This window comes from Melopsittacus undulatus, chromosome 6, assembly GCF_012275295.1.
Source record: "Melopsittacus undulatus isolate bMelUnd1 chromosome 6, bMelUnd1.mat.Z, whole genome shotgun sequence".
Taxonomy (NCBI): Eukaryota; Metazoa; Chordata; class Aves; order Psittaciformes; family Psittaculidae; genus Melopsittacus; species Melopsittacus undulatus.
Genome location: NC_047532.1, coordinates 18,209,879 through 18,237,862, shown reverse-complemented (window position 1 = coordinate 18,237,862; position 27,984 = coordinate 18,209,879). Strand labels below are relative to the sequence as shown.

The following is a 27,984-nucleotide window of genomic DNA, read 5'->3' as shown; positions in this document are numbered from 1 at the left end:
TGTGTTAAATCCATAATTTAAAGCATTTTAATAAAAACAAAGCAAAATGCATTTCATAATCCATCCACTGGCACAATGTATAAAATCTCTGAAATAACAACTTTAATATTAGTGACAAAAAACAGCATGTTGTATAAAAATAGCTGTATGCACACTGCTAAAAGATAATGTAAAACTGCTCTGAATAGGCCATGCAAAGACATTCAGCCTTGACCTTTCAATTTCCAAGCACTCATTGGATCTGCTACTTTATTCCTTCTCCTTCTGCTTGGGAGGGTTTTGTGCTCGCATTCAGGGGCCTCCTCTCCCGCTCACCCCTGTACACAATGCCCTTGGCAAAGGGTTTCAGAAATGGCTGGCAAGTTAAGGTGCATCATGTTGGGCATCTTAGTGGCCCAATTTTCACAGCTTACGTTTCAGAAAGTGCTCAACATCCGTGTCCTTCCCCATGGACACCTCACCTTGGTCACTCAAACTCTCAGCTTTTCAGCCAGTACCCTTCCAAATCACTCCTGATCCCTTGTGCACCACAGCAGTAAAACTGGAAGGAAGACTCTATATACCCAGCCCAAGATCACTGCAGGAGCAGAATGTAACAGCTGCAGCACCATTTTTGTACAGATGTACCTCTGCATTTGATAACCCTAAATCATTCACACATCAAAACTCACTGAAACCTGTCCATTCACATTAAGAACTCCAGGTAACACAAAAGGAGCTGGAGAATCATGAGTTTACAGAAAAGAAGATGTAGCTGAGGGTAGCACTGATATAGAAAAAAAAAACAGATACTAAATATAACCTGTTATATAAACAATCTGTTATGCTGTGGTTATCTGACTTAACAGTGTAACTGCCAGAGAAGGGGACATACTAGACACCAAAACCAAATCCAAAGACAAAAATAGATGATGCATTTTAGTTAAGAACAAAAAGATGTCAGATAAAAAAATAACATTTCCAGCTTTCATCCCACATGCTGACACACAAACTATCAATGGGATAAAAAAGCAATCCAGTCTTTCTCAACTCTACAAGCCTGAGCGATCCCTGTGCCTTTACCTCATACAGTTTAAGCACAATTAAGGTAATGGGGACAGAGATCCACCCAGTCATCATCTTCACTTCCTGAGTCTACAGAAAGGGAGAAGGGCACTGTTGGTTAAGAACAGTCCCTGCTGCTGACACAAGCAGCAGCACCTTGCAATACGTGCCACCAAGGAGAGCAGCCATAGGCAGGAAGAGCCTTGATGCTCTGCCAGGCAAAGCAAGAAAGTAGGTTGCCTTGTTTTCAAGCTCACATTTTAAAGCATGCTCTTCTAAGAGGAAAATAAGGAAAGCTTAGTGATTTATCACCTCAGATAATTCAGCAGCACACCCATCTTCCCCAGTTTAAAAACATCAGTTAAATTAGCTTAATGCACCAAAATCTGACAGGCAAAAAACATTCCCATAAAAAGCTGTCCCCTTAAAGTTACAAGTAACATCACAAGAGCAAGCTTCTAATCAAAGTGTCAGAGGCAGAGAAGCTTTTATCAGCACTGAAAATCCAAATAAGAACAGAGGCTGATCTTGTCGATCCATAGCAAGGAAGATGTTTAAAAGGCTTTATGGGGAACTGGCTGGAAGTCAGTGTTTTTGGTGGCATGCGTCATTGCTCTGCGCTTGGCCAGGCGGGACTTGGACGGAGGTGAAAGCTTCATGGAGCACACAGCATGGGCAACGCTCTCCTGCTCTGCGCTGAGTTCATTCTCATGCTGAGACAACTGCCGGTTGAGGGCTATGGCCTCAGCAGCAAAAAGTGTCAGGTCTTTTGTGCTGCTGTTCCTTTCAAGGGAAAAGGAGAAAGTGGTTAAAGCACACACAGGGTCACTTCAGCTGGTTATCCTCAGAGCAGAGCATTTACTTCCAGTTTTATCTCTGCTATGAAAACATCAACACAGCAGCCAAAATGACCAGTAAATATTTGCATCTCTGCACTGTGAGAACCAGCAATACGTAACAAAAACACTCTGGGAATTTGGAAACAGACACAGTTCTAGTCCTCATTCTGCCAAGGGCCTCCCATGTCAACCCAAGAAGCCAGCTGAGATACCACGCTCAATTTCTGCATGCTATAAAAGGCTGGGCATACAGGGCAATACTGTTGCCCATCTTCAGAGAGCTTGCAATCCCACTGTAATTGCACATCTGGCTTAAGGAAATGCATTTCTGATGGGAAGAACCACCTGTAATCACCAGTGGCAGATATGGAAACAGAAACAGAGATGTGTGACTCAGGCTCTCTGGCACACAGAATTTGTGATTTGATGAAAACATCAAATCACTTTAAACGAGGCTTGCCCTGCTCACAGTTACACTGATACAGTGATTACCAGCAACTACACAAAAGTCAGATCCAAGTCTGTGTTCACCCATCAGAAAGTAGTCTCTTTGGATAATGTGTGCCTTCATGCCTTTCCCCCCCCCCCCCTCCTGGGCAGAAAACTGCCAAAACCATCATTATTTCCTGTCTAAGATTAGCACAGCACCACAGGAATCCTCTGCATTGCCTCTCCCACAAACAAGCAAGATTAGATCATAAAGACAAATCAGAGCTTTAATATTTCTGATATTCTTAAAATGAGTGCTGCACATTTATGAAGTTCCTTTCTCCAACAGGGATCTTACCCCCTGATTTGTCACCTCCTATCTCTCCCTATTCTTTCAGTAATGATTCTTGGCCAAGTTTACAGACATATAAAAAAATATTACCTTTGAAGAACTTGAGGGGTAGGTAATCCCCTTTCAGGAGCCTGCTAGAAGAAGCAGTTAAGAAGAATTAGTTATGTGTGAGCAGCTGGAAAACAGCTTTTCCAAGAGAGTGATAAAAACCAGGGGACTCCCCCAAATCTTTACAACTAATGGATACTGCATATAAACTAATTCACTGTGGGTTTACAATTCACATTTCAGAATCTCCCCTCACAAGAAGATACCACAGTTTGCAGGTATCAGACACAAGCTTTTGAAGCTCTCTAGAGGTTCTATCCCTTCTTTCCTGAACTGGGAACTAAAGCAAAAGAGAACACTGCTGTTCTTTTTAAAACCATGTCTACCAGCAGCCTGCTTTACTGTATTGAAGAGTAGCATCATAATTCGTGTACTGCAGTGCTTGGTATTCACAGAAAAGCCATTTAAAATGCATAAGGCAATAATTAAAAACAAAACAAAACAGAAACACATTTAAAGGGTGACAGATTCATCTAAATATTTATCACACAGAGCTCCAGCAAGAACAAAGCCACTGTGTATTGTTTAATTAATCAAGAGCACTAAAACACATAATGACTCTATTAAAAGTTCAGAGATGGTGCACAACTTGTTTGTCATTCTGGAAGACAAATAAGCCTTAAAATACAAAATTACTATATGTAAGTGGGATACATACTCCTTGAACCCAGGAATGTTGCAGAACTTGAGCAGCACTAAGTCGTTCTTTGGCATCACGAACTAGCAACTTTGAGATGAGATCTTTGGCCTCAGAGGATATGTGTGACCAGTCCTTGTCAGGAAATTCATACTTGCCCTCCTGAATGCTCTCAAAAAGTTTGTTCTAGTAAAAGAAAATAGAGTGCAACCAGAAGACTTCTCAGGTGGGAATTTTCTCATTAAGTTTTATCCACCTAATGGGGTGAACTCAACCAGCCAGTCTCTTATGGAGTCAATTGAAAGGCAGCTCCAGAGAGTGGCAGTGCCTCCTTTGATGGACATGATACACAGTCTGCTGAAAACACCTCCCAACCCCCTTGTAACAGGTTTTAGAAATAATCAATTTAGGTCCTGCACGGAGACTCTCCTGGGGCTCAATCTTTATATGAGGAATTATGGTGACTGCCATAAACCAGTTTGAGAATTACAGAACACAGAAGGATAGTGGGGTGGGGGAGAGGACATGAAGTTCTGATATCTTGCATCAGAAGAAAGAGGCAGTTGCCAAACCTTACTTTAGAAAGGAATATCATCACTCAACTTCTGTATTACCACCCTCACTTCTTAGTTGTAGTTTATCCTCCCAAATAACAGGCTGGGTTACAGTCACAATTCTTCCTTGCTGGCATTATGGCAAGTCTTACACCCTAAGCTTATGGGGCACTCTCTCACATATACCTAGGGCATGTGCATTCACCTGGCAAACTCTGCAGACTTCTCCTCTGTCCCAGCCACAGTCTGTGCCACAGTTGCCCACAAAAGGGGGGTAACCACTGAGCATGATGTACAGAATCACTCCCAGGCTCCAAAGATCACATCGCTTATCGTAGAACGTGGCCTCCTCCATGAAGACTTCAACCACTTCAGGTGCCATGTATTCTGCAGACCCACACTAGGAAACCAAATTCAAGCATGTTTTCAAAGGGTGGGTCAAATCAAAACAAAACTCGTGTTTGTCATTCTCCTCTCTTTATAGCAGGCAGCTTGGTCTAAAAGCAGAATAAGGCATCAGGGACTACTGAAGTTTACTGCTGGCTTTCACTGCAAGTCCCATTTTGTTAAACCAAATTACAACTGCTCCCCGCATCCCTCAAAGGTTAAATGGAATTGTCAAGAGCTTTGAAACATTTTGTGAGCATACAGCACAGAAAAAAATTAACACATTTCAGGAGTAAGGACTACAGAGACCTTATAGAGACGTAATAGTTCCTACTGTTCTTTAGCAGAATCATAAGCTGATCATTTAATATGAATCTATGGTCATTTATACAGTGTCCAAATACTAATTTATGCATTTCAGGTTTTTAATTCTTACCCATTAGTTACCAGGCTTTTCAGAAAGCAAACAAGGAAGGTGATTTCTGTAACATATTCTTGCAAAACTGACAGATTTTTCTTTCACAGTAATAAGAAAAGCACAGCACTGTAGTTTTTCAAACTAATGTGTATTATAAAGCCTGATTACAGAGCTTGCATTCCCCTTAGCTTATAGGTGTTAGCTAAAGAACCCAAAAATGGAGAAACGAACACAAAACTAAGGTTCAAACTCAGTTCATAAGCACACAAAAACCCCCCATTAAAGCTTTGATGGACTAAGATGAACAGGATCAAAAGGAAACTTAACATGGTATGCTCCTGTGCTTTTGTATATTTGTTCTATGACTGGGAAACCAACAGTATTTTTCACTTTAAATGAACTATCCACCACTGGATGTAGGTGGCAGTAAGCCCTTTGGAAGCTCTTCTCTGGAGACAAGAAAATTTGTTCTGTGGTAGAAGAGTAAAAGCATGAAGCCACACTAGGACTCTTACCGGCGTTGTCAATTCAGGAGTAGTTATTGGAGTACATGCACTGTTCAGCTTCACCCCACTACCAAGATCAAAGTCACATATTTTTACTGGTGATACCTAAAAATAAGGACAAAACAGTAAGAGGTCCAGAAGCCTGAGATTAATGCAATATATATATGAACACAGCACCATGTGGAAAACCCCAGGACAGAGCACAAGTTGTTCTGGCAGCAGGATTAGTGAAACCCAGTCTCTTACAGCTGTGTTCCACCCCTTGCATTTGCCCCCTCTGCCCCAGCTGCTCACATACCACCAGCATCTGACCCTATTCCATGATTCTTTTACTTGGCCATGCAAGTGCCAGTACCCATCAGGATAGTTTGGGCGCATAACATGACCAGCTGACTTGTAAAAGTTGCTTGTCCATCTGGGTATTACTGCCCTAGAACAAATGAGGTGCTAAGTTGTAAATCCCATGCCCCCTCTAAGAACAGTTGGCTTCTTATCTCCTAGCCAGATGCTCACATTTTTGCAGATCAAATATAGTCTATTTCAGGCTTCGGTTCTGTTACATTTACTTGAAGTTCACTAATAGGTTCAAAGGTTTCAAGAAGACAAGAAGAAACAGAGACTGTTTCTGGAAACCAAGCTAAAAGATACACTTCAGAAGGTTAAGAGAGCAGAGCAGCACCTTTTCTGGAGATTCACACAGGATGTTTTCAGGCTTCAGGTCCCTGTGAGCAATACCTAGACAGGAATACAAATGTTCATTAAAGAAGATACTCTCCCGTTTTATTTCTCATAATTTCTCTTTATTAGAAGAATATGTTAAGAGAGAACTCTCTAACAGAGAAACATTCTAGGCCTGAGTTTGCTACATACACACACACACCCCATTAATGATACTGCAAATATTTAATTGCAAAGTGTATTTGTTAAAAGTCACCATGCATCCTGATGTACTTTTATCATCCCTAAATGTACATGACAGCCAAGCAAGTAACTGAAATTGCTAACACTGGAACATTTTGGTTTAGCCTAACTCAATTACGTTAATTAAAAGCAGCTTATTAAAATGATTGACCTGTAGGAAAGTTTACTTGTGTACTAGACTTTTGTGCCTTCTACAATAAGATCCTTCTTTCCAGATGGATCAACTGGTGGTTTGCTGAAGTCCTACCAGCACAGACAATATTTGAGACACTCTCCCCAGTAAAGCCCCTGAATTCCCAAGTGAAAATATCTCTCTTTAACAGGGAGGTACATACCCACTGCTGAAGCAAAGGAAAATTGAAACAGTTTAGTCAGAGATGCAGAAAAAAAAAGCTAAAGGAGAACAACCCAAGGACTTTTTCATTCATTCAGCTGCTATCAAAACAGGCAAATCCATCGGGGAAGCACAAATCTGTGCAATTCACATGCAAAGGTGGTTCTGCATTGTCAAAGCAGTTCTTCAAATGCCTAAACACACAATTTCCAGAAGTTCTCCACTTCTCATCAAACTTAATGGGAAGGCAGAAAATTGGAAGCAAAGAAATCAAATCAAATGAGCATCTTGGCTGTAATTTAACTGCACTCTAGCCCTGCTTTACAAAATTACACTCCAAGCACACTTGATACTACTTCAGAGTACGAGAAAGAAAATACCCCACCAAATCCTAGTAATGGAAGTTCCCAATGCCTTTTCTTCAGCATTCTCCACAAGACATGCTTTAAAATACATCATTAACAGCACAGCATAGCACCAATCTGAAGGAATCAGAGCTTTCATAAAGATGCAGTTCACACTGCTTATGCGTGGAAGATGGCACAATGAATGCATCAAAACGGCCTGCACTGACATTTACAGGAAGGCTGACAAAACTCCCAACAGTTGGCTTGGCTTTCAGTGTGAAGCCCAACAGCACTTTTTTTGTATTATTGTTTAAATTCGAATGTCTGATTGTGTAACAGTTTTATTTGGCAGTTGAACACAGCATTAAGAAGACAACTGCCTTTAAACACTCCTCCAGTGGATTATCAGCAATAAAGCACAGATATCCCAAGTGGGTGTAAGACAGTATTATCATCCAGCTGAGTTTTAAATTACTCCTGGCAAAAGAATTAGTTGTCCTTATTCAATTTTTTCTTTTAAGCATCTAGCTATAGCACTTCACTATTAAGCTGTGCAATAAAAATGCTTTAATTTCCTATTTACTTTAGTGTTCTGTATGCTACTTACTAATTATTTTAATGTCACACAGAAGAACCATAAAGAGAACAATAAAATGGAAGGGGATGTTGTAGCCGATTCTGCAAGCCACGGCCCCACCATATCAATTCACAGCAAACAACAAGAAAGTGGATTGCTGCTCTAAAGCCATTTTAATGACTCACTCTGCTCTTGTTTGGGAAAAGGGGAATTAAACCTAAAAGCTGAGAGAGAACTACAGGAAGATATTAACTGAGTCGATGTTAAACTCCCTTGAACAGTGTTCCTAGACTTCTGGCTGTTAAGAAACCTACTATAGCATTAACACATAAAAAGAATTCCTCTACATGTTCAGCCTAAGCTTTCTGCTCCTTATTTGCCTTCTATCTCAAAATCTTCTAAACTCAGGTATTCACAGAGTACATTCTCTGCAGCTTTGAGTTATCACATAGACAGGCTACGAAGACGACAACAAAAACTTAATCCAAATTAAGTTTGTTTTCACATTCAAATCAACTTCTCCTAACATGGTCACAACATGTGACAAGATCCATACACCACAGGTTTACCACTTTATTCCCTATGCACAGCTATACTTCTTAATGGATTCAACCTATTGAGGTACACATGCCGTGATTCTAACTCAAGCATATAAGTTATCCTGTGACATACAAGTAAAGCCTACAATTAAACATTTATTGAACTGGGCCCAGTATTAAGCAACTCAGACATCAAATGCAGATCTGCTGCGATCTATCTGGCTAACCAGAATGCCAAAATAAATGGAGCAAAACATTAATCATAATAAATAATCAATAAAAATAGCCCCCAATTAAATGCCCTTCTATTCAGAGGTAGTCACTGCAACATTGACTGGAGCTGCTTAATCTATGCAAGACCAGATAATTATGACCCAGGAAAGATTCTGAAGGCATCTATCACATTCAACATGAATATATACTCTAGGGTGACCATAACACAAACAGGAACTCGGTTCTAAAAGGCTAGTTGGATAATACCTATGTATGTTAACAGCACAGAATAATCCATCTGAAATAAATTTCCTCAATTCATTATCAGAGACAATAAAGATTTCATCCAGGATTGCAATGAAATGAACTGAGCCTTTCCCATACACCCCTGCTTAGGTAAGATGTTGTCTATAATAAATGCAATGTATTTGATCAGTCCTCAAAGAATTTTTAAATGAAACAAAAGTACTCCTAAGTAGATAAAGCAGCAGGAAAACATTTTAACATAAATGAACTCTCCAAACAGAACTGCTTTTAAATCTGAGCAAGTCCAAATGAAATGAGGGCACCTTCAAACAAGGACTATGGTTCCCTTGTAGGTCTCCCAACCCAACAGTGGGTGGTCTAAATGTGGAAACCAAAAGCTACTATAGACAAAGACATCTTGTAACCAGCAGAAATTCTGGGTAAATACAGAAAAACATCTCTGTAGATGTGAAAGAGGGGGACATTAAAAAGAGTTACTCCCTTTCGAATAACCTTTATATGGTAGCTTAGGTAACAAGAACAAGCAAAAAGATTCAACCTTAATACCAATTTTCCCTGGTTGCCAGTTTAACTTTTCTTCTTCAAAAGGTTATACCATCTTAACACAGCTGATGACTTAAACTAACACATCATGAAAACAGTACTATAGAGGAAAACAGCATAAATCATCTGGTATTGCTGTAAATAGAAACGCTAGCCAAGGCTGACTACTTACAAACAAAATGTGCTCCATCACCTAAATGATGTACAGCATCAACTAGTAAAGATGGATACAGCTTTCTCTTACCTTTTGTATGAAGAAAATCCAGAGCAGAGGCAATATCTCTCACCACTTTGCTAGCTTCTCGTTCATTGAAGTGCTTCCGCTTTTGAATATGGGCCAGAATTGAACCTGCCAGAGTAAGAGGTGAAAGAGAAAACCATAGCATGAATACTGACTGGGCTGAGAAAAGGCTTTGTCAAGCACAGGGATAAAAACACAACAACCACTACGAGTCTGACATAAAGGGAGAAGGGATCTCAGCATGAGCTGGGCCACAAGTAATTTAGAGAAGTTATTTGTTAACAATCACTCTGTCCTAGTATGTTTATGTGGCAGAAACTGAAACCAAACAGGAAAATGACTAAGAGAAAGGTACAGCTTCAGTACTTCAGCATGCTAGGCCATAATTTTCAAACACTACAGCCCTCTAGTTTAAGCACAGCATGAGAGGCAATCACTTTTTAACTGCCCCAGCAAGACTGGTCTGCTTTTCACACACTGTAGGCACTAGAGACTTGCTAATAGTACTAGTAACGAACATCAGCTAAGGATGTACATAGCACTTCAGCCAAACCCCATGCCACAGGTGACCATGCTCAAACCTGCTCTCCTCTTTTTGCATAATGTGGCAATTTAAGCCTTGTGTACATGGATCTTCTCTCAACACCATCAAAATTAAAAGACATTCTACTTTTAAATACACATTAAAATTCCCACTGGCATCAAGGTCAGGTTTGGGCACTGACAATGCAAAATTTGCCTGGGACACAAAATCTGACAAAAGACCTCTCAAATATGAAGACTAGTAGGTTGCAGGCAGAGCTCCACTGGCATCCCCTTTAACAAAGGATAAAGGGAGGTTCAGTTCCTTAATATCAGTTGAATCAGTCAGAAGACTGATGGGTCTTCTTAAAATCTTTAATTGGGTTTTTAAAGACATTTTTAATGTAGTCCACAGAGATCCAGGCCAACTAAACAGCTTTACTACAGCCTTCCATTTTCTTACTCAGACAGGTATATTTATAAAAGTAGCTGCCATCTGTTATTAGCCCCCAACACATTTATATCTTAGGTGATTTAATTTTTATTCCTCAGCTCTCCATGTGGAAGGAAACCTCTCATTCTCTATTGCGGTAATTCCTTTTCTTAAACCATCAATGCTGCTGCCACTCCTCCACAGCAGGGATTCAGAAAGGAAAGTTAAGAGTCAAAAAGAAGAGAGATGGACAAAAGACTCTTCAGATATGCTTTGATACGACAAAAGCTTCCTTGGATACACAGAGATATGCTGTGTCAGGCAGATGGACGATGGCCACTTTGGAGCAGGTTATCAGATTCAAATACAGGTTTCCCTTGACAAATAACACTGTCTGGTTTGCTATAAATTTCTTAAGGGCACAGAGTTCAAAGGGTTTTCCTGGTATAGGTGTTCTTTACACCTTTAGAAAATAATAACAGTTCTTGAATGTTTCTATATTGCTTTGGAAAAGGCCCCAAGCTTTGCAGGAAACAATACTGAGCCACCTGAAGTGCTTATTTCACTCAGCAGGTTTATTTCAGATCGCCATTCTGAATAGAGCTAAAGTTCCAAACTCAGATAAAAACTGTATCAGTAACAATGAAAACATACTCTACAGACTTTATATTCAACCCACAGAGGAATCCCACAGAGAGAAAGAGCAGGGCACTCCTGCCACAGTTGTTACCATCACTTCAGTATTCATCGAACAGAAAGCACCATGTAGCACCTCCCAAAATGCATTTCAGAGGGAAGAAAGGGAGAAAAGGATTCTTTTATCATGCAAGTTCAGTACAATAAACTGGATTTTAATGCTTTCAATTATAAAATGCTGTCAGGCAAGAATATTAAAGGGCTTCTGCATATCATGGTGAACTGAACACAGCTGAAACAGGAGCACTGCTCCTTTAGTTACCCAGCTACAGGAAAGCAAAGCTGAAAATGGAAAGCCCAAGTTATGTCCCAAAATTGTAGGTAACATTGGTCTCTGAGACTGGAGTTAGTAAAGTAAGGCTTCCACTGAAGGTTAATGTTCTCATTCTTGCCTGCCAGGCTGCTTACATCTGAATCTGTAGTGCATAAGAAGCTGTTCTGACCGCTAATTCCCATTATCATTTTCTTCACCCACATACCTCACACTTCAAATACTGAAATGTTTCACAGAGGAAACTAGCCTCAGACCTAGTTGACCACTGTAGAAACAGTAGCTATGAGAGAGAAGAAGCTGTAGCATTATTACCCTTTCAGCAGCAGCACAGGTACCCTGACAACTCCAGTCTCACAGTCAAAGAGGAAAGTTAACTAATAGAAGAATGTGGAGATGGGAAAACAGACAAATGCAGATTCATCCCAATCAAGCCCTGCTACCTAATTTGTCAGAGAAGTCTGCACATTAAGAGGAACAGTGTTAGAGGAAACCACAACAAAATGATGCAGTAAATTTAAGGGAAGATAAACAAAAGCTTTTACTCAAGAAAACCATATCCTTCTCTTTTTAAAGAGTTCTGCATCTGTACCGAAAGAATTTACATTTCCTGTTCATACTGTCTGCCACTGAAAACCTTCTTGAGCAGTGACAATAGATAATGTTCCATGGACAGAATATATTCCTTCAGAAACTCAGGGTTTTTTTGAAAGGTGTCCACACTTCTAACTCACAGTTTTGCATAGCCATGCAACTGATACTGTAATCATACTCAATGCAGACAAATGTAAGAAAGTCCAAAGTGCTTCTGGAATGAGAAGTAGCCTTCTTATTGCTCAGGTGACTGTTAAATGCTGAAGACTAGTGACCACACATGCTAACTTGACTAGCCCTCAAACAGCAACAAGCAGACTGCTTTACAATTACAACAACACAAGGCAGAAGCAAGATGTTGCTCAAAACAGCTCTTCTTGAATTTCAGGAAACAAAGCCAATCCTACATTAAGGGAAAATACTACAAAGTATATAGATGCTGGACTAAGATCACGCATAATAACTGACATACTGCATGTCTCCCCTTGTCTGAAGATACAGTAACCTATTAACTATATTCCAAAGCTTCAGCTTTAGTAGAGCTGACATTTCCATTGCTTAGCTGCAGAAATGGATTGCAAATGCATTACCAGACTCATCAATACTTAAGAATAACGCCACTTCAAGCTTTGTATATTAATTCCTCTACTTCCTTTTTGTCTTGTCAGGTATTTATAACAAGTTCTTCATTTTCTGCTTTAAAACACTGAGACAAACAGGACCAAGATGACTGATCAAGATGATGACAACATGATTCCATGAATGAAAGCACAGCTACTGCACAGTACCTCCTCGCAGCTTCTCGAAGACAAGGTAGTATCTTGTATCATCTTCAAAAAACTCTATTAACTCCAAAATGTTCCTATAAAAGACAAAAGAAACCAAAGGGGAAATGGAAGAAACAGGCACAGACTGTAAACAGAGCAGTAGTTTCAGCATGGGTAATTAGGAAGTGCCAGAAGTAACCAAACTGAAAGTTCAAATTAAACAAGTTGCTTTGGTTGCCTATGGCATTAAAACCACATTTCCAACTCACATTGAAACTGAAGCACGGGAAGCAGGCCAAACACCAAAATCAGGGTTGTGAGAGACTTCTGCTATTTCTCAATTGACAGGAAAATAACTGGTAATAGGTTGTATTTAATAATTTAGAACATTGCATTTGTGCTGAAGGCAAGAACATAAAAATAATTAAACTGGCACTCTTTTTCTCTCTGGAAATCACAAGGCAAAACACACAGGGCTCAAAAGGAGACAGGCATCTGTCAGCATGATATTAAATCCAGCACTGTAGTTACGATTTGCAGGCTAACTCCTGTTTAGCTAGTGTACAGCCTTTGCACCACAACACAAACACCCCATGTTGCTTTGAGAATGACAAAAGTGTACAACAGATTCTTCTATACTTATGGCACACACAAAACGTAAATTCTGTGTGCAGTCACAAGAGCTTGAGCTTTTCCATCAGTTACGGAACTGGATGACCATATGCTCTTAACCACAAACAGAACAAAGATATAATAAGCTTCCCTATAGCACAACTTAAGCACATGAGTATGGTAAACAAGTTTGGCTTTAAATTATCTTTAGGTATTGTACTAAAATTTGTTTAAGGAAGGCTCAATATAAACTGCACAACTGAGCACAGATAACAGCTGCTGTATACATTCCAGATTAACAGAGACATCTAAAGGAGTAGTTTCAGAATTGGCTGAAACTCATCACAGAGGCATCACTGCCACTGGCTGTGCAGCCTTTCCCTCCTCTTCAGGCACAAGTAGCAGACTTAAAGTTGCTTCATCCTGTAGCTATGTGAAGCCTGCACACATCCAAATGAAAGCTAAATTAGCTTTTGGCTGATCTAAGAGTTCCAGTGCAAAAGCAGGAAGGCTGACACAAAGAGGACAAACCACACATTAGGGAAATGAATGGCAAGATTGTTCCTTTCAACAGCAGCTAGTATCAGGTCAGCTTTTACTGATGGTGAAATCACTGGGGAGGGTGTCAAAATGTTAATTCCTCATTTGGCCAAGAGCCATGCATTTCTGAAGTACATTCAGGCTACAGTGACCTGGTTGCTACCTGAGTTATATGATTCTTAACTTATAAATATCTCCCTAAATTTCACAGGTATGAGAAGGGGAAATTCTTATTTTGAATAGGTCAAGCCTACATTTCAATTGGTTTTGAGGAGACTCCTGCAAAGCAACTAACCTAGTCACATATAAGAAAGCTTGCAAAAATATTCAAGAAACTTCAAACATAAAAACCTACACAAGACTCTATACTTACTTGTTCCCCTGACACTGGTACAGCGTTTCTATTTCACGGAAAACCCGACTCCGACTATGCCCCGCATCTTTTTCAATGATCTGTGGAAAGAGTTACAAGTCAGGTTTGAAAATTCACTGCAGACACTGTGCATGGCTGTGGAATATGGTAACTGATATAAGGCCTGAATCTCAGGTATGCCCACCACAGAAAAACACGCCACCTTTGTTTAATTTCTTATCTGTCATTTACTCCTTTGACTGGAGTGTGGGAATGGAAGGTTATAGGCTTTTTAGAAAAAACAGGCCCGGTAGGAGGGGAGGGGGAGTTGCCCTTTATGTTAGGGATAGACTGGAGAGTATGGAACTCTGTCTGGGGACAGGTGATCAGTTAACAGAAAGTTTGTGGGTCAGGGTTAAGGGGAAATTGGTGACGGGACACATTACTGTGGGGATATGTTACAGACCGCCTGATCAAGAGGAACCTGTGGATGAAGAATCTACAGACAAATAGGAAAAGCCTCACACTCGCAGGCCCTTGTTCTCATGGGAGACTTCAACCACCCTGACATCTGTTGGGGTGACGGTACGGCCCAGCACAAGCAATCCAGGAGGTTTCTCGATTGTGTGGAAGGCAACTTCCTTCTGCAAGCAATAAAGGAGCCAACGAGGAGAGGTGCCCTGCTTGACCTCATGCTCACCAACAGGAAATGTGACTCTCCAGGGAAGTCTTGGATGCAGTGATCACGAGATGGTCAAATTTGAGGTCTTCAAGACAGTGAGAAGAGCGTGCAGTAAGCTCACTGCCCTGGACTTCAAGAGAGCAGACTTTGGCCTCTTCAGGAACCTGCTTAGCAAGGTTCCATGGGATATAGCCCTAGAGGGCAAGGGGGCCCAAGACTCTTGGTTAACATTCAAGGATCACCTGCTACAAGCTCAGGAGTGTTGCATCCCAACTAGAAGGAAGTGCAGCAGGAGGGCCAGGAGACCTCCTTGGATTGATAAGGAGCTGCTGAGAAAAATTCACAGGAAAAAAGAGGCTTATAAAAGGTGGAAGCAAGGACAGGTGGCCTGGGATGAATACAGGGATGTTGTCAGGGTAATTAGGGACCAAGTTAGGAAAGCTAAGGCCCAATTGGAGCTAAACTTGGCAAGGGATGTTAAAGATAATAGGAAGGGATTTTATAGGTATGTAGCAGCTAAAAAACAGACTAAGGACAATGTAGGCCCCCTCCGGAAGCTTTCGGGAGAACTGGCTACACAGGACTTGGAGAAGGCTGAGGTTCTGAATGGCTTCTTTGCCATGGTCTTCACTGGCAAAGGCTCTGACCGCAGCACCCGAGTCTTGGAAGGCGGACGCAGGGACTGTGAAAACCTAGACCTTGGGCCCACTGTAGGAGAGGATCTGGTTCGAGACCATCTTAAGAACCTGAATGTACACAAGTCCATGGGACCTGATGAAATCCATCTGCAGGTCCTGAAGGAGCTGGCGAATGAAGTTGCAAAGTCACTGGCCATCATATTTGAAAAATCATGGCAGACAGGTGAAGTTCCTGATGACTGGAAAAAGGGAAATATAACCCCCATTTTCAAGAAGGGGAAAATGGATGACCCAGGGAATTACAGACCAGTCAGTCTCACCTCTGTGCCTGGCAAAATCTGGGAGCAGATTCTCTTGGAAGGCATGCTAGAGCACATGAAAAACAACAAGGTGCTTGGTGACAGCCAGCACGGCTTTACTAGGGGAAAATCCTGCCTGACCAATCTGGTGGCCTTCTATGATGGGGCTACAAAAGTGATGGACAGGGATGGAGCAGTTGACGTCATCTACCTGGACTTGTGCAAAGCGTTCGACACTGTCCCACATGACATCCTTGTCTCTAAATTGGAGTGTCATCAATTTGATAGGTGGACCACTCAGTGGATAAAGAACTGGCTGGATGGTAGCACTCAAAGAGTTGTGGTCAACAGTTCAATGTCCAGCTGGAGACCAGTAACGAGTGGTGTCCCTCAGGGATCGGTGTTGGGACCGGTCTTGTTTAATATTTTTGTCACTGACATGGGCAATGGAATTGAGTGTGCCCTCAGCAAGTTTGCCGATGACACCAAGCTGTGTGGTTCTGTTGATACGCTGGAGGGAAGGAATGCCATTCAGAGGGACCTTGACTCACCTGTGAGGCTGATGCCAACCTCATGAACCATAGAATCATAGAATAGTTAGGATTGGAAAGGACCTCAAGATCATCTAGTTCCAACCCCCATGCCATGGGCAGGGACACCTCACACTAAACCATATCACCAAAGATTTCATCCAACCTGATCTTGAACACTGCCAGGGATGGAGCATTCACAGCCTCCCTGGGCAACCCATTCCAGTGCCTCACTGCCCTAACAGTAAAGAATTTCTTCCTTATATCCAATCTAAACCTCTGCTGTTTAAGTTTTAACTCGTTACCCCTTGTCCTATCACTACAGTCCCTAAAGAATAGTCCCTCCCCAGCACCCCTGTAGGCCCCCTTCAGATACTGGAAGGCTGCTATGAGGTCTCCATGCAGCCTTCTCTTCTCCAGGCTGAACAGCCCCAACTTTCTCAGCCTGTCTTCATATTCACCATGACAAGTGCAAGGTCCTACACCTGGGTTGGAGCAATCCCAGGCACAGCTACAGGTTGGGTAAAAAGGAAATTCATGGTAATCCTGCAGAGAAGGACTTGGGGGTGTTGGTCAATGAGAAAATGGACATGAGCCAGCTTTAGTGTGCACTCACAGCCCAGAAAGCCAACCGTATCCTGGGCTGTATCAAAAGGAGCGTGACCAACAGGTCAAAGGAGGTGATCCTGCCCCTCTACTCTGCTCTCGTGAGACCTCACTTGGAGCACTGTGTGCAGTTCTGGTGTTCTCAACATAAAAAGGACATGGAAATGTTAGAACAAGTCCAGAGGAGGGCCACGAGGATGATCAGGGGACTGGAGCACCTCCCGTATGAAGACAGGCTGAGAAAGCTGGGGCTGTTCAGCCTGGAGAAGAGAAGGCTGCATGGAGACCTCATAGCAGCCTTCCAGTATCTGAAGGGGGCCTACAGGGATGCTGGGGAGGGACTATTCATTAGGGACTGTAGTGAAAGGACAAGGGGTAACGGGTTGAAACATAAACAGCAGAGGTTTAGACTGGATATAAGGAAGAAATTCTTTACTGTAAGGGTGGTGAGGTACTGGAATGGGTTGCCCAGGGAGGTTGTGAATGCTCCATCCCTGGCAGTGTTCAAGACCAGGTTGGATGAAGCCTGTGGTGATATGGTTTAGTGTGAGGTGTCCCTGCCCATGGCATGGGGGTTGGAACTGGATGATCTTGAGGTCCTTTCCAATCCTAACTATATGATTCTATGATTCTATGATTTACAGTGTCAGCATAGCTCTGGAGGGCATTTGAAGGACAAGAGAAATGAGGACAGGAAGAGAAGTAAGGAACTAAATCCACATGTTACACAGTCACTGAGCAGTTACCACAAGTTTTCTCTTGCATCACTTTAAATCTGCAGTGTGCAGAAAAGAATATCCTTTTGAGTCCTAACAAAAGCAGATTTAAGTCACATCAGACATTGAATAGCCAAAAATAAGAGATTTGTCATTATAGGCGTTTAAGTAAGAAGTACCAAAATCACCACAAAATGAGTTTGTTTCATAGTGCAAACTTCATGGAGACCCAGTAGTAGGATTTAACATGTTAAAGAAAACATACATTCAATCTCTGTACTGACATCAGAAGTCACCTTCATTCACATACTCCTCAGGCTGAAATATAAGGGCTTTCCACAGAGGCTGAGACTGAACAATTGCTATGTGACATGAAAGCTCATGATATTACCACAAATGCTACCACCATCTGTACCCAGGTATTGGTTTCTCATCTTTACAGCCAGAGTACAGAAGAGGCAACCATTCACCAATACTACACGTGACTTGGTATCTGATCCTGCCTAATTCATAATATAGTGGTTTGTTTATTTATTCCAACTTCAAAAATCCTACAAAGTGCACACAAAATTACAGCATCTTAAGGACTAGATTCTTAATGGGGTTTAAAATGTGCAGCATGGTTCTGGAAAAGAATCAAGCATAAAGCTTTCCTATTTGTGTTTATAATTAAATGGGGGACACAAAATAACTACCAATCTGCTGATAGGCCCTAACACTTAATATAGTGGCATTAATGAAGATTCACCTTTATCAAAAAAAAAGACAGCTTTACATTAACTAAGAGCAGTAACTGATGCTCTCTGAATTCAGAGAAGCATTCTCAAAAGCTTGCATTATTTGGTAGGCCATGCCAGACAATGGCTCTCCCCCTTCTTTCATAAGGAGAGATAAAAACTAGTGGACTACAGTCAAATCAAGACATGAGAGGAAAACTTGCCCTGAGATCCAACCATCACATAGTCATCTGCTGTTTGTGAATTCAATCCATCTTTGATATTACCAGTACACTCTGGAAGCACCATACTTAAGATGACAAAATCTTAATCATTATAAAGCAGGCTCATTTAAATCATCAAAATGTTCTAAAATGTTTTGCTATTACCCACTCTATTACACATTTTCACTGAGATAGAAGGAGGAAGAAGATATATTGCCCACAGAAGTGATGCTGCTTTTATTCTAGACTTACTTTTACTGCATATTCTTTCCCAGTTTGGAGGCTGACAGCACCCTGAACTTTGGCATATGCTCCCTCACCAAGCAGCTCTGCAGTCAGCTTGTATAAGTCTGGCAAAGAAATCCAACAGAAAAGACGCATTAGCCAAAGCATTTCAGTGAGTAACACAAGACAAGCTATTTATCTGATGAGCATCCCTCATATGACAGCAACTGAAAAAATTGCCTTGGTAATGAAGACAGAAAATAGATTTATGAACTATTAAAGTAGATGTGCCAGCCTTAATTATGCCTCATTTTTCAGTTCCCCCCCTTTAGATTCCTGAAAGATTTAAAGGAGACTTCACACCAGCATCAAAATTACAAATCTGTTCATACGAGAAACATTTTATATCTCAGCAATTGCTAGGACCTCATCCACTTTCCCTGCCTTCATGTAAAACTCAGAACCAATTTTTTCAGGTTGAAAACATATCACTCCTTGATCAGAAAATGCCTACTAAGTATTTAAATTTGAGGGCTTAAATCTAAAAGACTGCTACCACCTTGATTTGCAATTTACCTTATAATGTTTCTTGCCCACTAAGAAGTTTTATGCTCATCAGCTTTATCACACTGAACTCTTTTATCTACAATGATTCACAGAAAGAAGATCAAAATATAGGGGATAAGAAAAACACAAACATCAACTTATAATATTTGCCAAAAAGCAATGTTTAGTTAAGAAAACTGAGAACAACAGAGAGAAAACAGACCATTAAAATTAAAAGCTTAGAAGTTGCCACCAACCTTCAAACTTCCCAGGGACGTGATCTGTGGCTCTGGTTCTTTTTTTCTTTTTTCTTTTCCCATTGTCTGCTATGGGGAGAGGCTGACTGCTGACCATTTCTGTGTGGCAGAACATAAAGGTGCCTTTAACACACAATCAATTATTTACTTAAGGAGAAAATGAACATGCTCTTCTGCACCTATGTTTTTAAGCTATCCAAAAGATTCTTTGTTTATCTTCATCACAGGCTGCCATATCAGAGGAAACCTAAAAAGACAATTTGGGCTCCAATTAGCAGCTCTGGGAAGGTTTGATAAACAAATGTAAAAATAGAAGGAATAACTACACTAAATCCTCCTCTCATAGTGCAGTAAGGAAAAGCATGGGAATAACTCTGTCAACAAGCACCGTCAACTACCCACAACATAACACGTGCTCTGCTGTAAGACAGGATTTACAGCCCTCACAAGGGTGTTATTCTTCAAGTTATTCTAATGGTTTACAAGTAGATGGGGTTTTTTCCAAGATAGCTTAAGAAAATGAACTTCCAAGACAGGAGGAAGGTGTGGGGAAGTTTCAAATAACCTGAAGAAACAAAGCAACCACAGGAGTGAACAGGTCAAAGGAGCAATCTAGGTCAGTTTATGCTGCCGAAAGGCCAGAAAAAGGTTTCTCACATGAACATGATGTGCCTTTCTAAACCACAGATCAGTGGATAACTTACGCTCCAAAACAAGCAGTGGTTACAGCATTTAGATATTTTTTCCTGCACCACTACCTGCAGATATTACAAAAGCTATGCAGAGATAACAATTCACTGATGCAAGATAATAGGGCAGGAAAAGAAAGAACACCCACATACTCTTATGGAAAGCCTAAATAACATTGCCATACACTTTCTCTGCTAGAGATTGCTTCATACAGCTAACCTATCTCCAAAAAGGCTAAATAATTCCATGCTATAGTCACATGAGCCCTTCACACCATCAGTCACAGCCTATCAAATTGTCCTTAACAGTTAAAAATCATGGCTCAGTCTTTTAAAGCAGTAACAAAGCACAGCTAAGACATTTTACAGCCAGAATTTCTAAGAAAAATTGAAATTAAAGATCCTGTACTACAAAAAAAAAACCCTAGAAATAGTATCATTATGAACACTGGTAATGAAAGAAGAGCAAGTCCTAAAAACAATGTCAAAAAGTATTCTAGCAATTTGCCTCTAACAGAGAGCCTTTCTAAACAGTGGGTTTTCTGCCTTCTGCTCAGAGTACTCTTAACACACAGGAAAAGTTTAGAGGCAGAAAATATTACCCAACAGCCTACCAATATACAATATCTTTTTCTTTGCTTCATTCTATTTTCCTTGCCAATGTTTGTCAGTAAAGGCTATTATGATTGTCACTTAGAACTTGTACCTTGCCTACATATTTAAGACAAGTGCTATTTTGAAGCCCTCTTTCTTTAACTGAAACACTTAAACATGTTCATTTTAAGCCTTAAGGCAATAGTAAATCCTCATTTCCAAGTCTTAAGCAGAATGTGTTAAGAAATCATCAGGATGGATGACATATGCAAGTTCTTAAATACAGTAAGAAATACTAAAGCATACATTTTACCAACTTCTGAACAGATTCCTTTTAACTCAAACTGACATACATACAGTTTTGAATTTTAACATGAAGAAAAGGCTTGCCTTTGACAAAAAGTTCCAGCTCTCCCTGATTTCAATTCAGCCTACATTAGAAGTTATGCAGAATTGGGATCGAAATGACGCATATGAAGTTGCTCAGAGGTAGAGCTGGTCCACTTGAAAGTGGTGCTTGATTTTCAGAAGGTGTCAAACAAGTCATTTTAATGACCTGACCTTCTGCAAGTCAACAAGTCATATGTAGACAAGTTCTATTCCATTTCAACCATTACACGGTTTCAGAGCTTGTAACAGACTAAAACTGAGCAAAAAGACAGGAGATGAATCCTGTATCTTAGTACAGCTGACACGTTTCTTCACAACCCTCCCCTGCACTCTGCCACTTGGCTATGATATTTACCATCTGCTGTTTAGTAACTCACTGCATTACTTCAATTCCCTTTAGTCTGACTCAATTCCTAAATTACAGGTAACTGCTTCCCTGAAACCAGGAAGTTCACTGGTCATGTATACAAAAACCAAGTTGCTGAAAAGCTGATGTCTTCAAACTATAGTCTTGACCAAATTTGTTATCAGATAGGCATGAAATATTTGCTATGTTAGATTCTTATTACTCTTTTGGTCTGCTGTTTCACATCATGGTGTAGTTCACTTTTGTCAACATAGCTTTTCCTTTAAAGGTATTACAGCTTCATTCTAGTTATTCATTTTGTTTTACTGAACTTAAGTAACAGCTGGTATGACAAGAAAATGCCTTTAACCTAGCCAAATGCTTTAGAGGTTTTTCAAGGTTTCAAATAAATGCTTGTTTCTGTGAGCATACACCAAAAAGTTTCTGAAGACACTGAAAGACAGTATGCTTCAACCCCCCAGCAACGCTGAGCTGTTTTCACATACTGCAGGACTACCTTTGGTGACAAGGACACTGTGGGCCCTGAGGAAGTTCACCCTGCCAGACAGAAAGCTCAGAGACTGGATGAGCTGCTTTGGAGGGAAATGGCCCACAGACACATCAGGTCCAAGATGAATGTCTAACTGTTGTCCTGTTAAGGTCATTTTACAACATGATCCAAAGCACGAACCCCTGCTTCAACCAAACCAACTTTTCCACCCACTTTATAATTTATTCTGGCTGGGTGCAGGGAAGTGGGAGTAGAGCACTGGTGTTCAGAGCAGACTAGCCAAAACTTTGACAAAAAGCACTTCTTACATCCCACTTGCCCATAACACTCAGACTGTTCTCCAGGAACTCCTGTCTGACCAGCAGTCTGATAAAAGCTGAAGAAACAGGGCACAGTTAAAATTCTGATCTGTCCTCCTCCTTCAGTCAGATTAGGATTATTGCTCACAGGATAATGTAACCCAGCCAAATCCATACTGCAACAAAAAAGAGAGCAAGTTTCTGTCTTTGCTGCAGTTCTGTTGAAGTCCTGTATTTTATTATCATCCTAATTCAGTGTTAAGGCAGTATTTAACATAGGTATTATTCAGAGCCTATCTGGGAAGGTATAGTTACAGCCCTTCCCTTTTGTTATTGTGGTCGCTACAGCTACCTTCAAAAGGATGACAAAAACATCATAAAGAAGACTTGCAAACAATGCCAAGTAAAGAAGAAAAGGAACAATTACCACAAGTTTCACTTCATCCAGATCTTAAATGACCTTTCATCTTGCTTCCTAACACTTCATAAACAAACATGCCAAAATCCAAACTCACCTCTCATTCTAATCCGCTCCCCAAAGGAAGGAAGGGTATATTTAGAAAACAAGCACATATATATACAAGCACACATATATTTAGAAAATAAGCACAAGTACAGGAAGCACTTGGAGAAAACAGATGCTTTTTCTATTAAGAAGATACCTTGTTTGTGTGTTTGAATTCAGTGGAAGAAGGCAGTTTAAGAAGAAAGTGTGGGTACTCCCACCTCCTTCAAAACTGGGTCTTGCTTAAGCCACAGCTGAAAAGAAACACAATCACATTTATATTCAGAAACCACATAAATATTATCACAGACATTTGTGTAGTGCTCAGAGTCTCAAGAGATTGTAAGAGCCAGTTATGCCAGGCTTCATGTGAGCACACAGCAAGAGTGCACCCCTGCATTAAAGACTTAGTAACTCTAGAGTACAACATCAAAACCAGTGTTATTTCCAGTCCTCACATCATTTCAACTGAAGAGAAAACCCCCTCCTTACACTCTTGCAAAAACAGTGGAGGGATTTATGGTGTTCATTAGCTCTTGTTGTTATGCCACTGGAGAACCATAACTAGTTTAGATATAAAATACAGAATTACTGTTAACAAACAAGACTTATCAGACTCCTAACCTAGATCAACCCTCTGCCAAGACAGAGCACCACAACTACAGCTGTAACAGCATCAAGTTAAAGCATATCTTGAAACTGGTCTCAAGGCAGCCAAACAGGCTCCAACACCAGGAGCGTAAGAAAGCATTTTTCACAGCTGAAAAGCTTCTCCTGAGAACAGGTACCACAAGTACTGAATTCATTCCCAGCAATCAGCGAATGAGGCAGCAACACTCAGGTAATACCATGTGAAGAAAAGAGAAATCAGGAGCCTCAAATAAAGCCTTTTGTGGATTCACAGAGGATAGCCACAACCCAGAATTCAATAGACTAAGGAAATCAAAGTTGATGTGCTATCACAGGATGTTTTAAGATCACTGAGGTGGTACCTAAACAGCTGCAATAACAAAACTATTACTGTTCCACAGATGCTGCAAAAGCAAAGGCTTTTCATTCTGAATAAAAGATCAGAGATCCCTGATGAGGCTTCTGTAATTAAGACTTAAAACCACTATTTTGACTATGTGAACAACAGGCACACCAGTCAGCACCTTCTGAATAGCATCCAACTTCCCCGTTGATTTATGCTTCTTTTCAAAGCCATTGTTTACTTCTTCAGCTACAGATTCAATAGAATAGTTAGGCATGAGTAAGCCCCTTGATTCCACAAGCATGACATACCTGTGACTCTCAGACTTCAAACATTGAAGTGTGTGCTCAACGCTCAAATAAAAATAAGCCACTTTAAAGTTTCAGATATCCAGAGTTTTAGACACAGAAACAAAATGGAAACAGATTTCAGCCTGAGGATCCTTCCAGCTCAGTTGCTCACATGGTTCTCAGACGCTCCCTTCTCCAGCAACACTTCTGATACCTTTACATGTGGCTCATGACAAAGGACTCACTCAGTAGGTGCCGATTCTGCCAAAATCTACTAGTTGCAGGGAGCTCAGAAAAAGCAAAGTTATCTTTATGAAGAAACTATGTAATGATTGATTGTGCTGGTAGCACTACACATGAAGAGAAACACAACTTGAAGAGCACAGATACCGAGTCCTCTAGAACAGCCCTATGTCAAATCCAGAGGCAGATTATTTTAATACTTACTTTGTATTGCATTAACTAAAAACCTGAATTTCAAACTGTAAGAAGTGAGTATTCTTACAGGTCATTAATCTTTACAGTAGTTTGCCATAATTCACTGTTAGCTGCCAGAGCTACTTTCTTATCTCACCTACATGAAAACTTCTAGTATAATTTAATTGATTAATCTGAATTATCCATGAAGAGTAACTTAAAAGCATTCCAACATTTTCCCAATAAGATACAGAAGCATTAATATTTTAAAGTGAACACCTCGAGAGTCCACAGGAAGCCCAAGCAATCTGATTTCATGAAAGAGCAAGTCTGAGAAAAATTACCAATTCTGCCTTATCACTGTAACACCCACAGAGTTTAACAGCTGACACCATCCTTCTCAAATCCTTCAGTCTGCAGAAAAGGTTACAGCAACCTTTTTCTTTACCTCTACACTTGTCTTTCTGACTCTCTCCTGTCACACTTCTAGAAGACCAGAGTCACCTTATATTCGGTGTACACAACTTGCAGTCTAACTTTTCCTGCTCTCAGCTTATCCACTTCCTTTGCAAACTAAGCATGGGGCTTCTGAGGTTCTGAGTCAAACCCTCCAGCAATGGGTGGATCTCACCTTGCAGGACAGCACATAAAGTTATTTCAAACAGATTCCTCCCACCCCAGTTTATTTCTTCACCATGATTACTACTGGGGAAGCAAGGAGAAGCTTAATGGAGAGTACACAGCATTCCTTTCCCTCTCCTGCTGGGAGAAAATAGCATATTTTAGCACACATGCTGTAGACATGAGATCTTCTGCTGAGGTCTGCCCGTGTCTGCATAGACACACATGAAATTCTCAAAAAGCATCAGCTATCATGACAGCAAAAGAACTGTTACCATCGCCACTGGAAAGTCAAAGGAAAATAAGGCAAGTGTGCTGAGCCTGCTATGAGTTAACAAGTAAGGATAACAAATGAGACTGAAGGTGGCTTAAAAACAGTGTAATCTGTTTAATTTCTTGTTCTAGGACAACGTGCCTCTGAGCTACACGGATGAGAGCTCATAATATTGTGTATTTCATGGAGCTGACAAATAAATGCCAATGGTAAGCCTTGTCAGGAACAGCATGGCATACACACCAGACAGAATAGTGAAGACCATCTTCCCTCCTTCCACATACAACAATACAGCCAAACAAGATGCTTAGTGCTCCTGACCACTGACAGACAATTCATATTTAAGAATTTCCAAAGTGCAGTAGGAAATCAGCTGTAAAATTACTTCAAACTCCAGATCACACATATTCTAAATGAAAAAAGTCCTTACAGTAGTATTTTGACTCAACCACTCAAAGCCTCTCTAACCCTTGCAGCTCTTTGAAATTAAGGAGATATAGAAGGCAAGTAAGTTCTGAAGGCCACTTACTAAACAGTAAGTGGCTTACTCTCTCCTATGTTTCATGGCATCAACAACTCTGAGAAGACTGCCTCTGAGTCACCAGTTAGTTCCCTTAACCCCACTCAGCTCCCTTGCTAGTTTTCAAGGCTAAACCAAACACTTCTTAGAAGACAACTTTAATTTTATACAGATACAATATAAGCATTTCCTGTTGTTACTCCACACCCACAAATGATCAGATAATGACACTTGTCACTGGAAAATAAAAAGCTACACAGCATACTCCCATATTAGCAAGCAGCCTCGTTTGGAGAGGTTCATCTACCTAAATGTGTTTTTAAGTCTGAAGAAAGATCTTTTTCTTCCTTTTCCCTCCTCTGTACTTTCAGCTCTAGCTGAAACTGAAATTTCAACTCTAGTTTTAAGGAACAGTCATTAAAACCCACTGCAATTTCACATTTGATGTCACTTAAAACTTGTATTAGTGTTATAACAGGTAGGTATGGAAAGGTGAGAGGAAATTCCTCATGGCAGGAAATATCTTTTTTGAAAGCATTAGTGTACTGATACAGCAACCATACCATGAAATAATGGGACAGAATGGGTTAGGCTGGAAAAGACCATCAATACCATCATCAAGAAACCTTCATGTGTCCAAGGTACCCAAACCCACCTTACCTGCAGAGCTGCCAATACCAAAACCAATTACCTTTAGAACTGCAGTGGAAGAAGTTCAGCTCCACAAGTGTATTTTGCCTTGCTTCCATCTAGCACCTGGAAAGCACGAAGATGAGCTCTGTTTTGATAAAAATAAGCCAAACTGTAGTTCTTCAAGGTTATCAGAACATATACCAACCTTTCCAAGCTAATTGTTGGGCATTAATTTGTATGATGAGGAGGCTTTTATAAGCAGTAAGCTCATAGAAGGGGAAAAAAGTCTAACAATTTGTTTACTTCTAAACAAAGCTGACACTTCACAAACAAGTGGTGTCAGTGGAATGGGCTGATTTTTGGCTATCGCACATACTACTGAAGCCAGCAGGCGAGCTGTCACCAGGGCTGTACTGCTGCCCTGTGCTCCTCTTCCCTCCAAATGCTCTCAGAAGGTCACCCCGGTCAGGCTGACAGACACTGCAGAGGTAACAGGCTAAATCTAGATTGATTTTCAGTGTTCCCAGGGGCTCACAGGTCTCACTGCTTTATGACAGATGAAATACACAAGAACTAAATGCCTGCTTGTCATCAGATCTAGGAACAGGTTCATTGGCCTTTGCCCACTCTGGCAACACTGTTCATAGAAAGCAGCCGCCGTAGGAGTTCGCAGCCTTACCACTCTTTATTAGAAGTATAAAACATGTAATACGGCAGTTTAACCCCTCGGGGAACAACTAGTTCCAAGCAATAACTCCCACATCCCTCACAGAGCAGCCCGAGCTGCCAGACGGCGGGCTGAGGCCACTTTATCCCCTTCCCGATGCCCCTGGTCCCCGATACCAGCAACCCGGGCTGCCACCGCTCCGGGTCAGCGTCTATGTCTCCACATGCCCCGTGGCTCGGACAAGGATCCCCGAGACTCCCCGTCGCACACCTCCCCTCAGCTGACCGAGGCGAGCGAACACGGAGCCGTCTCTCCCCTCATCGCTGCCACGCAGCCCCAACACAACCCCTCGCCCCCCCCCTCACCTCCATGACGGCCGCCAGCGTCCCCCGACTTCGGGGTGCGAGTCGAGGGCAGCGCGCATGCGCGCAGCACCGCCCTGAGTGAGCCCGCCCTGTGAGCCGCCATCTTGTATTGCTGCCCGTCAGCCTTCTTTAGGGCTGTGGGAAAGCGCCCGAGGAAGAGCCAGGATAACTAATAACGTTCAGTACATGGTGCTCAGGTAATACCTTCACAGAAAAGACCTTAATGAGTTAAAAAAGCCACTAAGACTTTAACAGCTGAAACCTAAAACCCCTTAAAACTAAAAACCTAGAGCATAGGAGGGGTGATAACTTTCAAGAAGCCTCTTTACTCAGGAGGTTGTGTCTCGCTTTACAAGTTACTGTACTGTCTATGTAATGCCACCAGCATAATAGATACTTTGGAAGCTG

At 41.1% G+C, this 27,984-nt stretch overlaps 1 protein-coding gene across 4 annotated transcripts; it reads right to left on the bottom strand.

The window, feature by feature from the left end:
* On the bottom strand, positions 1-27,628 carry MKNK1 (MAPK interacting serine/threonine kinase 1). Of its 4 annotated transcripts, none has more exons than XM_031050894.2 (14): positions 27,577-27,616; positions 26,603-26,689; positions 22,974-23,070; positions 19,483-19,581; positions 18,707-18,804; positions 14,065-14,144; positions 12,561-12,634; positions 9,260-9,364; positions 5,954-6,009; positions 5,284-5,379; positions 4,169-4,363; positions 3,431-3,595; positions 2,755-2,798; positions 1-1,827 (listed from the first exon to the last, which is right to left on the bottom strand). In XM_031050894.2, the coding sequence occupies exons 4-14, from the start codon at positions 19,577-19,579 to the stop codon at positions 1,599-1,601; spliced, it is 1,239 nt and encodes a 412-aa protein (XP_030906754.1). In that variant the 5' UTR covers positions 19,580-19,581; positions 22,974-23,070; positions 26,603-26,689; positions 27,577-27,616; the 3' UTR covers positions 1-1,598. The 4 variants fall into 4 exon arrangements, with proteins under 4 accessions (XP_030906754.1, XP_030906755.1, XP_030906753.1 ...); XM_031050895.2 differs by having other exon boundaries at positions 26,603-26,667; positions 27,577-27,592; XM_031050893.2 differs by lacking the exon at positions 22,974-23,070 and having other exon boundaries at positions 26,603-26,667; positions 27,577-27,628.
* Between the last annotated feature and the right edge of the window lie 356 nt (positions 27,629-27,984).